This window comes from Staurois parvus, unplaced genomic scaffold (assembly GCF_062004578.1).
Source record: "Staurois parvus isolate SC_StPar_1 unplaced genomic scaffold, SC_StPar_1.0 ptg000034l, whole genome shotgun sequence".
Taxonomy (NCBI): Eukaryota; Metazoa; Chordata; class Amphibia; order Anura; family Ranidae; genus Staurois; species Staurois parvus.
The window spans coordinates 2,332,364-2,344,711 of NW_028317830.1; the positions used below are offsets into that span (position 1 = coordinate 2,332,364).

Consider the following 12,348-nt stretch of genomic DNA (forward strand, 5'->3'; position numbering starts at 1 on the left):
GAAACGTTACTTAGGGCCACAGAATTGTTACTCAGGGACAGACACAGAATTGTTACTGAGGGACAGACACAGAATTGTTACTGAGGGACACAGAATTGTTACTGAGGGACACAGAATTGTTACTGAGGGACACAGAATTGTTACTGAGGGACACAGAATTGTTACTCAGGGACACAGAATTGTTACTCAGGGACACAGAATTGTTACTCAGGGACAGACACAGAATTGTTACTCAGGGACAGACACAGAATTGTTACTGAGGGACACAGAATTGTTACTGAGGGACACAGAATTGTTACTCAGGGACAGACACAGAATTGTTACTCAGGGACAGACACAGAATTGTTACTGAGGGACACAGAATTGTTACTGAGGGACACAGAATTGTTACTGAGGGACACAGAATTGTTACTGAGGGACACAGAATTGTTACTCAGGGACACAGACACAGAATTGTTACTGAGGGCCACAGAACTGTTACTCAGGGACACAGAATTGTTACTCAGGGACACAGAATTGTTACTCAGGGACACAGAATCGTTTAATTAAAGAGTATGTCAGACAACATGCAGAGGAGTGGCAGAGGAGGCAATGTTTTAGGAGCGAGCAGACGTGGCAGCACAGGAAGGGGTCGAGGCAGCACTAGTCGTAGCCAGAGGCCAGTGCTCCCGGTGTCATCCAGCGGTCGTGTCTCCACCGACAACCCTGCCGTCATCGATTGGTTGGCTCGGTCGTCTTCCTCTTCCCAGGTCACCTCTGACACCTACAGCCAACGGTCGGTGGGTACGTCAGACACAACCGTTAGTTGGCATGGCCCGGGAGCAAGCCCACTGAAATCACGTGTCCTCTACCTGCCCCTGTCCTTTGGTGTTCCCTCACCAAGCGAAGTATCGCATGCTGTGGGCTCAGCCCCACTGTACAGTGAGGAAGAGCTAACAGAGGGCGGTTAGGAACGGGGGGAGACATCCGCCTTTTCAGCAGCCAGGCGAAGAAGTACTGGCGAGGAGAGTGGCTCGGTAGCCGGTCTAGAGACAGGTCTGTCTCCTGACCCACACGCAGCCGAGGGGGCTAGTAGTGAGGCGGAGACCCTAATTGATGATGATGAGGCTGATCGCACTTGGCAGCCTTGTCGTCATCAGGCTATTGCTTCCGCATCATCAGGAGAAGAGGGTGCCAGCTTGGCAGCGAGCGAAACAGTCGGTGGGTTGTCTCCATCGCCACACTCTGCCATGTGCCACTTTCAGGTCTCCTCACACACTGCTGGTGTGTTCCATTTTTTGTCATAGGGTGCTGGCAGATTACGGGCCTCCCATAGCTGCTGCCAGGCCCGTAATCTGCCATGGGCCCCTGTACCGCCTCCTCATGCTGCTGCCAGGTCCACAGTCTCTCATGCCATGTGCCACTTTCAGGTCTCCTCACACTGCTGGTGTGTTCAATTTTTTGTCATAGGGTGCTGGCAGATTACGGGCCTCCCATAGCTGCTGCCAGGCCCCTAATCTGCCATGGGCCCCTGTACCGCCTCCTCATGCTGCTGCCAGGTCCAGAGTCTCTCATGGGTCCCTGTACGGCCTCCCATTGCTGCTGTCTCCATCGCCACACTCTGCCATGTGCCACTTTCAGGTCTCCTCACACACTGCTGGTGTGTTCCATTTTTTGTCATAGGGTGCTGGCAGATTACGGGCCTCCCATAGCTGCTGCCAGGCCCCTAATCTGCCATGGGCCCCTGTACCGCCTCCTCATGCTGCTGCCAGGTCCACAGTGTCTCATGCCATGTGCCACTTTCAGGTCTCCTCACACTGCTGGTGTGTTCCATTTTTTGTCATAGGGTGCTGGCAGATTACGGGCCTCCCATAGCTGCTGCCAGGCCCCTAATCTGCCATGGGCCCCTGTACCGCCTCCTCATGCTGCTGCCAGGTCCAGAGTCTCAGGAAGGTTGTGCCATGCGCCATGCATGGCTCACGTGTTCAATCTGGTTGTCAAGCGGTTCCTAAAATCCACCATCCCACTGCAAGACATCCTTAAAATGTCACGTAAACTTTGCATGCATTTCAGCCATTCCTACACCGCAAAGCACACCTTCCTTGAGCTGCAGCGGCAGAACGGAATTCCACAGCATCGCCTGATCTGCGACGTTGCAACAAGGTGGAATTCAACCCTATGCATGGTAGACCGCCTTTACGAACAGCGAAAGGCCATAACCGATTTCCTGATGTTACAAGCGGATAAAGGTACTCCTCTGTGTAACTTCGATGTCAGCCATTGGCAGCTCATGCGTGACACCTGCCGCTTGCTCAGGCCCTTTGAGGAGGCCACGCTATTTGTGAGTCGGCAGGACTATGGGATGAACGACGTCATTCCTCTGTTGCACGTCCTGGAACAAATGCTGTTAACAATGGCTGGTCAGGGTGCGGTAGACGTGGCGCACAGATCTCAACGCCACATGACCCCTGTGGGGGCAGGACAGGAAGAAGAGGAGGAGGTAGAGGAGGACATTGGTGCTCAGGAATTATTGAGTGAAATGGGTGGTTTTTCCACTCAGCGGACAGGAGTGGAGGAGCAGGAGCATCTGGTAGAGGAGGAGGAGGAGGAGACAGAGGACCCAGACGCACCGTGGCAGTATGCTGTGGAGATGGAGGCAGGGAGTCCCTCGCATTCCTTGGCACAAATGGCCCATAGCATGCTCGCTTGCTTGCGTAGCGACAGCCGAATAATAACCATCAGACAGAGGGATGACTTTTGGCTGTCCACCTTGTTGGACCCTCGCTACCGTTCAAAAATGGTGGCCTTTTTCACACCTGCTGAGAGGGAGGCCAAAATAAAGTACTATAAAAACCACCTATGCAGTCAATTGGTCTCTGCCTTTGTGCGCCAACGTCCATCTTCAGACACTGTGGGCCCTGTGCGCTCGCGTTCCGCTGCCATGGCAGCAGGGGAGGGGTGGGGTGGTAGGAGCAGTGGCAGCTCCACCAGCAGCAGCTGCCTCAGTCTGCAGTCGATGATGAGTAGCTTTCTTCACCAGCGCAGTGAGGAAACTACGAACCAGCCGCAGCAGCAGCAGCAGCATCAGGTGGACCTGGAGCAGGACCTCAAACAACAGGCTTAGGCCTACTTGGACAGCACCCTGCCAACCGAGGTAGACAATCCCCTTGACTACTGGGCAACGAAACTTGACCTTTGGCCCCAACTAGCTGAATTTGCCCTTGAAAGGCTGTCATGCCCGGCCAGTAGCGTGGCATCGGAGCGCGTGTTTAGTGCGGCAGGAGGTATAGTAACTCCGCGGAGGACACGACTGTCCACCCAAAGTGTGGAGAGACTCACGTTTGTGAAAATGAATCAGGCGTGGATTAGTCTGGATTTCAAACCACCAGTTCCTGACACAACTGACTAAATCCGCCATGAATCATGCCCCAAACATGTGCCACTTTCAGGTCTCCTCACACTGCTGTTGTGTTCCATTTTTTGTCATAGGGTGCTGGCAGATTACGGGCCTCCCATTGCTGCTGCCAGGCCCGTAATCTGCCATGGGCCCCTATATACCGCCTCCTCATGCTGCTGCCAGGTCCAGAGTCTCTCATGGGTCCCTGTACGGCCTCCCATTGCTGCTGTCTCCATCGCCACACTCTGCCATGTGCCACTTTCAGGTCTCCTCACGCACTGCTGGTGTGTTCCATTTTTTGTCATAGGGTGCTGGCAGATTACGGGCCTCCCATAGCTGCTGCCAGGCCCCTAATCTGCCATGGGCCCCTGTACCGCCTCCTCATGCTGCTGCCAGGTCCACAGTGTCTCATGCCATGTGCCACTTTCAGGTCTCCTCACACTGCTGGTGTGTTCCATTTTTTGTCATAGGGTGCTGGCAGATTACGGTCCTCCCATTGCTTCTGCCAGGCCCCTAATCTGCCATGGGCCCCTGTACCGCTTCCTCATGCTGCTGCCAGGTCCACAGTGTCTCATGCCATGTGCCACTTTCAGGTCTCCTCACACTGCTGGTGTGTTCCATTTTTTGTCATAGGGTGCTGGCAGATTACGGGCCTCCCATTGCTGCTGCCAGGCCCCTAATCTGCCATGGGCCCCTGTACCGCCTCCTCATGCTGCTGCCAGGTCCAGAGTCTCTCATGGGTCCCTGTACGGCCTCCCATTGCTGCTGTCTCCATCGCCACACTCTGCCATGTGCCACTTTCAGGTCTCCTCACACACTGCTGGTGTGTTCCATTTTTTGTCATAGGGTGCTGGCAGATTACGGGCCTCCCATTGCTGCTGCCAGGCCCGTAATCTGCCATGGGCCCCCGTACCGACTCCTCATGCTGCTGCCAGGCCCGTAATCTGTCATGGGCCCCTGTTGTCGCTTGTTGGCATATTCCGCTCGTTCAGATGCTCCTTCTCCTGCTACTCCTCTTCACGGATTCCGTCAGCAGTCTTTCTTGGAATCCGTTTCCAAGAGACAACAGTTTGCGAGCACGCACCCGACGGTGCAGAAGCTGAACGTCCTCCTGTCCAAGTTGCTGCTGCCAGGCTCGTAATCTGTCATGCACCCCTGTACCGCCTCCTCATGCTGCTGCCAGGTCCAGAGTGTGTCATGGGCCCCCGTACCGACTCCTCATGCTGCTGCCAGGCCCGTAATCTGTCATGGGCCCCTGTACCGCCTCCTCATGCTGCTGCCAGGTCCAGAGTGTGTCATGGGTCCCTGTACGGCCTCCCATTGCTGCTGTCTCCATCGCCACACTCTGCCATGTGCCACTTTCAGGTCTCCTCACACTGCTGGTGGTTTCCATTTTTGTCATAGGGTGCTGTATGGCCTCCCATTGCTGCTGCCTCCACCGCCACACTGTGGCTCCACACTCTGGTTTTGGCCCCGTGACTGCCCAAATGAGTGAAGTGTGCGGTGATTCTAAGATCGACGGCACTCATCTGCATGTCATACTGACTGTCAGTATTATTTCTCTTCCCCAGCAGACTCCAAGGGCATTTAAATTAAAGGTACAGTGTTCTGCACTAATATAAAGGCTCTCTGAAGCCTAGAAACACCCTTTTATAAGTTAAATTTGCAGCGAATATATTCGACTCGAATCAAAATTTTTCCACGAATTTGCCGAATCAGTCGAATCGAATTTTTGAATACTTCGCTCATCTCTAATGCTGACCATTTTCTCATTGATCATGATCCACAAAAGTTTAAGTTTGATCAATGGTAAGTCCACTACTGGACTCTTCCAGGCAGTTGCGATTGCAATTTTGGCTGCTCATCATTATTCTAATAACATCTGCTGCTCACACCCTGAAGAAGGGGGAAGGCCTTTCCCTCAGAAACATGTTGGCTGTATTTGATGCTCTTAACTTGAGTGATATGAACCTTTGTAGTTTGTACTCCTCAACACACACACCAGAGACCGCCTGCAAGCCACACCAGTAGGTGTGTACTGAACCTGGGGAAAATTTGATAACATACAAACTAATACGTATTTCAAACTTACAAAAAATCTGGAGAGAACTAGTCCTGCCATATTAGTACCTTCAAATTCTATTTACCCAGTGCCCATGGTTTGTCACCAAACTGCCTTTGGCTGGGAAGTTGTACGTAGAATGAGCCACAAATAAGTGCTGGTTTAAAGTTTAGGCCGTACACACTGACTTCAGTTCTCAATGTGACTTCTCTACCTTCAAGTCAGTGGTGCCTCCCTGAAACCAGACTAAGATCTATGAGACATAAAGCATTATTGTCATTGCTGGGTTCCCCAGTGTCACAGCTGTACACAATGTCTGTTATCAACCAGACTGGGCAGAACACAATGACTGCTGGCTGTAACTTTATTTTGCTTACGTAATTTCCTCTAGTATCTCTCCACAGATTCAGCATTTTAATACTAGAGCAAAGGAAAGGCCTAATAAGTGATCTTTGATTTGCCTTACTGCTTTATGTAGTGTATATTCTTACTTTGCTCTGTCATTGTCCAAGCCAAGCCTATGAATCTGTCAATAAGTGCCCAACCCTGTCCTCTTCTGATACAGACCATATTAATTTCAAAAGAAGGCGATAAGGAGTTATGGACTCCTCTAGTCAAATACCAGATTTAATTGCTAATGGTATTTTGTAGGGGAAGTTAAAACAGGCAGTTTCTCCAAGGAAATGAAATAATTTTGGAGGAGCAGTCAAAAATTATAAATCAGCCAGCAGCACAGACTGGGGGGCATTTATAAAAAAATAAAAACACAAGAAGTAATGTCTGCCAAATGAAGCAATGCCAACTTTTGATGGAAAAAGGTTGAATTAATTTCCCACAATTCCACATTACACCCATTTATATTATTGATATTCGATATTGATATATTGAATAAATGACTGAAAATGCACATTTTGCTTCTGTTCTTATTCAAGTGCATCACCTCCATCTGTAGGCAATTTTTGATTAAATATGTTGAAAAGCAGCAATTTGTATGGGGTTCCAAAAATGCTGTTAATGAAGAATGCTTTCAGAAATAGAAGTGTTAAGGCACATGGCCCTCCTATCCCTCTTGTGTTGAACTGTATTGTTGCTGTATTGTCTCCCTTTATATTGTAAAGCGCTGAGCAAACTGTTGGCGCCATTTAAATCAATAATAATCATCCATCATCATCCATCATCATCAATTTGATGTGACCCCACTTTGCCTTCTTCTAGGTAGACTTGTACACAGTTTTTGAAGGAACTCAGCAGGTAGCTTTTTCCAAACATCTTACAGAACTAAGCACAGATCTTCTGAGGATGTTGGCTGCCTTCTGTCTCTTTAGGTCATGACAGACTCCATGATGGTGAGATCAGGGCTCGGTGGGGGCCAAACCATCACTTTCAGGACTCCATGTTCTTTACAATAGTTCATGATGACATTGGCTGTATGTTTGGGTTTGTTGTCCTGCTGCAGAACACATTTGGGGCCAATCACATGCCTCCCTGATGGTATGGCTAAGTATCTGCCCGTATTTCTCAGCATTGAGGACAGCAGTGATCCTGACCAAATCTCCCACTTCATTTGCAGAAATGCAGCCCAAACTTGCAAGGAACCTCCACCATGCTTCACAGTTGCCGGCAGACACTAATTATTGTACCGCTTTCCAGCCCTTCACCAACAAACTGCCTCCTGCTACAGCCCAATAGTTCATATTTTGCCTCATTAGTCCAGAGCACCTGCTGCCATTTTTCTGCACCCCAGTTCCTATGTTTTCATGCATAGTTGCGTTGCTTAGCCTTGTTTCCGTGTTGAAGGTTTGGTTTTTTACCCATATTTCTTCCATGAAGACCACTTCTGGCGAGACTTCTCTGGACATTAGATGAGTGTATCTAGGTCCCATTAGTTTCCACCAGTTATTTGCTGATGCCACTTCTGGATATCTTCCGACGTGGAAGGGAAGTAAGCACGATGTGTCTTTCATCTGCTACATTAAATTTCCTTGGCCGACCATCGCATCTACGGTCCTCAACATTGCCCATTTCTTTGTGGTTCTTCAAAAGGGCTTGAACAGGACATCTTGTGACATGAAACTTAACTACCACAACTCACCTTAGCAGCAGCATTTTGCTGTTCCTTGCCCAGTTTTAAGCTTCCTACACAGCTGTTTCTGTTTTATTTAATGACTACGCTTAATCTACATATGAAATAATTGATGATTGTTTGCACCTGCTTGGTATAATTGGTTGATCATACACCTGACTCTAATCCTACAAGATCCCTGGCTCCATTCAGCTTTCCCTCAGTCCTGACCAGTTTCTCTGTCCCTGCTTCCGAAAACATCCCCACAGCATGATGCTGCCACCACTATGCTTCACTGTTGGGATGGTATTGGGTAGGTGATGAGCGGTGCCTGGTTTATTTCAGAGATAACATTTAGAATTGAGGTCAAACAGTTCATTCTTTGTTTCATCAGACCACATAATCTTGTTCCTCACAGTATGAGAGTTCTTCAGGTGTTTTTTGCAAAGTCTAGGTGGGAAAGGCTTCTGTCTAGCCATTCTGCCATAAAACCCAAATCAGTGATGGCTGAAGTAATAGTTGTCCTTCTGGAATTTTGTTGTACACTACATTGCAAAAAGTATTGGGACACCTGCCTTTACATGCACCACCCAAGTTGTCCCATACGTTGCAGCTATAACAGCTTCAACTCTTCTGGGAAGGCCGTCCACAAGGTTTAGGAGGGTGTCTATAGGAAGGTTGGACCATTCTTCCAGAAGCACATTTGTCAGGTCAGGCACTGATGTCGGGGGAGGAGGCCTGGCTCGCAGTCTGTGCTCTAATTCATCCCAAAGGTGTTCTATTGGGTTGAGATCAGGACTGTGTGCAGGACAGTCAAGTTCCTCCACCCCAAACTGGCTCCTCCATGTCTTTATGGAACTTGCTTTGTGCACTGGTGGGCAGTCATGTTGGAACAGGAAGGGGCCATCCCCAAACTCTTCCCACAAAGTTGGGAGCATAAAATTGTCCAAAATGTCTTGGCATGCTGATGCCTTAATAGTTACCTTTACTGGAACTAGAGGGCCAAGCCCAACCCCTGAAAAACAACCCCACACCATAATCCCCCCTCCGCCAAACTTTACACTTGGCACACTGCAAGTACCATTCTCCTGGCAACCGCCAAACCCAGATATGGCCACCTGATTGCCAGAGAAGCATGATTGGTCCCTCCAGAGAACATTTATCCCTGCTCTAGAGTCCAGTGGCAGTGTGCTTTACACCATGACATCCGACGCTTTGCATTGCACTTGGTGATGGAAGGCTTGGATGCAGCTGCTCGGCCATGGAAACCCATTCCATGAAGATCTCTACGCACTGTTGTTGGGCTCATCTGAAGGTAACACCAAGTTTGGAGGTCTTTAGCTATTGACTCTGCAGACAGTTGGTGACTTCTGCGCACTGTGCGCTTCAGCATGCACTGACCCCGCCCTGTCATGTGACGTGGCCTACCACTTGGTGGCTGAGTTGCTGATGTTCCCAGTTGCTTCCACTTTGTTATAATCCCACTACCAGTTGAGCGTGGAATATTTAGTAGCCAGGAAATGTCACGGATGGACTTATTGCCCAGGTGGCCACCTATCACGGGACCACGCTTGGAGTCACTGAGCTCCTGAGAGCGACCCATTCTTTCACCAATGTTTGTAGAAGCAGTCTGCATGCCTAGGGGCTTGATTGTATACACCTGTGTCCATGGAGGGGATTGGAACACCTGAATAACATGATTTGGAGGGCTGGCCCAATACCTTTGGCAGCATAGTGTATCTCCACACAAGATCTCTGGAGCTCATTCAGAGTGACCATATTCTTGGTCACCTCTCTTACTAAAGCCTTTTCTCCCCCAGTTGCTCAATTTGGCTGGGCAACCAATTCTTGCAAGAGTCCTGGTCGTGCCAAACTTTTAACAGTTTAAGCATTATGGAGGCCATTGTGCTCTTGGGAACCCTCGGTGTAGCAGAGTTTTTTTTGTAGCCTTCCCCAGATCTGTGCCTTGCAATAACCCTGTCTCTAAGCTCTGCAGGCAGTTCCTTTGACCTCATGGTTTTTGCTCTGATACAGTATGCATTGTCAGATGTGAGGCCTTTTATAGAGAGGTGTGAACCTTTACATTTTGTTTGGACTTTTTGTTCAGCATGCATCAATGCTTCTAATATTTGTGCAGCAAATGTTTTATAAATAGACCCCATAGACTCTGCTATTTGTATCCAATAACGAAAACTAACACATCTTCTCCTTACATTTTTGTTTAATAATGACTATATTCTGTTACAGCTCAGCTTCTATCAATGCAGCCGGAACAGTAAATTTCACAGTTACGATGGGTCTGTTCCAAGATTCCAGCTACACCACCCCATATACCGCCTCCCAGGTGTGGCTGAACTCCACCTCCATGCTATATGTTGGTGTCATTGTAACCAGAGCTACGGCTTCATCACCATTTGTGCTCGTCATGAAAAACTGCTACGCCACCCCAACAGCTGACAGCACTAATGGTCTCCGATATGATATCATTACCAACCAGTAAGTTCATTACATCATTCTTTTCAGACTATAATAAGGCTTTTCTTTTTTTCATTTCCCCTGATATATTAATTTCACACAGAGCACCCAATCAGATCTACAACGAGAAAAACAAATAATTTTCCTTTAGGATCAATAAAACATTTTGAATCTGTAAATGATCATTCTATATCAGGAATTGACAAATCCCATATTCCTCAGATATAGCTGAGTGATGACGATCACAGGATTCCCATCATTTTATCGGTGACATGGTTGGTTAGTACCTCCTGTCCTTGACGTCATTTATATACACTGAGTTCTATTTTATAAAGTGTAACAGCTTGGTTGCCCTTGCTAGTAAAAGAAAAGGAATAGGTAAATAATTCAGAAATGGTCCGTTAAAAGACAGGCCACTTAAGCCTACTGACACGTTTAACTCCTTGTTCAAACTATTTTATTGTTAACAATAAAGCAGAGTGGAACAAACAAGGAGACATTGTTAAAGTACAATGGACATGGAAATGGCAATAGAATATTTAAAAAAAAAATGAATGAGATTTACAGTACAAATGTCTATATGCTACTAGCAGAAACAGGTAGATAAAGGTTGACAATAACAGACAATATTGTTCCAGCCAATCAAGGTAATGTCTCCCGAGTGCATTAAAGAAATAAGGGGAAATTAGAAGGAGGGGTCAAACCGGGGTGGAAGGGGGGAGAGAGAGAGAGTGGAACAACAACCACGACTCCATGAACGTTCAACAAGTTTACAACCGCCTCTGCGTGCTGCGTACAAAGGGCTATTGAGTATATCCAAAGTGCATAGTATACAAATCAGGGGAGAAGGAGTGATTCGTCAAAGTTAGGGGGGAGGAAGTGCTCTACCCAGGGGCTCCATATGCGCAAGAGTTTAGGAATCGTGTCAAGAATTGTGGCTTCCACCTTTGCATGTATCATGGCTTGTGTTATTCTAGTTTTGACGGCCGCGATACTCAGGGTGGGGGATTTCCAGGATTTTGCTATGACCTGCTTAGCCGCCGTTGTAACTTGCATGATGAGCCTAAATTGTGAATTGGAGATGCCAGGGAGGCATTGATTAAGTAGGGCTATTGATGGGTCGGGTTGTAATGTGGTAGTGCTAAGTGTAGATATCATGGTGAAGATTTCACCCCAAAAGGTTCGGGCTATTGGACAGTCCCACCACATATGGTAATGCGTTCCTGGGTCCGTACAGCCTCTAAAACAGTTGGGTGAGTAATTAGGGGTAAATTTTGCTATTCTCGCCGGGACTAAGTACCAGCGGGTTAAGACTTTATAATTTGTTTCCAATGCTACAATGTTCTGTGAGGATGATTTTGTGTTGGCCCAAATGCGGTCCCATTCAGACGGGTCGAATGTCTTTCCCATATCCGCTTCCCACTTATGGGTATACAAAGGGGGGGACGTGGTAATCGAAGTAGTGAAGAGTGAATATAGGCAGGAGATAAGCCCACGTCTATGGGGGTCTTTGTAGCACGCTCGTTCAAAGAAAGACATGGTGTCTGGCCGATTGGTTATAGTGGTATAGGGAGCGTAAAAGTGTTGTAGCTGCAAGTATCGGAATATCTCGGAAGCTGGGAGGCTATGCGTTTCCCGCAGTGAGGCAAAGGATTTAAACTTATTCCTCTGTAGGAAATGTGTACGGAGTAAATTAGCGGAGGACCATGCTTTAAATAAAAGGGGTGTCTGCCAAGCTGGGGGGAAAGCTGGGTTTCGCAGGAACGAGAGCATAGGATTATGTGGTGATTGGAGAAGATAACGGGTTTTCAACTTGTCCCATAAGGATAGAAAGTGAGAAGTGATGGGGTTGGTTATAGAGCGGCGGTCCATCGGCCTCAACCAGAGTAAGTTTGCTGTAGATAAGGGGTCACATTCTATCGATTCAAGCGCAACCCATTGAGGGATTTCAAAAGTTGCATGATATTTAGGCAACTGGGCTAAATGCGCTGCCTGATAATATTTGCTAATATCGGGTAGGCCCAGACCTCCACTGAGCTTAGGGTGATAGAGGGTGGAGCGAGGTATACGAGGACGAGTATTGCCCCATACATAGGAAAAGATGCGACGCTGCAGTGTGCGGAGGTAATGGGGAGGTACTGGAACAGGGAGGACTCTAAACAGATATAGAATTTTTGGGAGGATTGACATCTTGATAACTGCTATTCTGCCTAGCCATGCGAGGGGAAGGGAAGACCATTTGGTCAGAAGGGTTGAGAGGTGGTTTAGCATCGGAAGATAGTTAGCTGCGTAGAGGTCTGATAGTCTAGGAGTCAGTTTGATACCCAAGAAAGGGATGTGACGCTGTGACCATGGGAATGGTAAAATCTGCTG

General features: G+C 48.1%; 1 protein-coding gene across 1 annotated transcript in view; it reads left to right on the forward strand.

The window, feature by feature from the left end:
* LOC149470697 (uromodulin-like) overlaps positions 1-12,348 on the forward strand; it is a 132,566-nt gene that overhangs the window by 84,971 nt on the left and 35,247 nt on the right. The window contains exon 12 of the mRNA XM_089661614.1: positions 9,748-9,996. Coding sequence (XP_089517740.1) covers positions 9,748-9,996 — 249 coding nt within the window. The remainder of the gene's footprint in view (positions 1-9,747; positions 9,997-12,348) is intronic.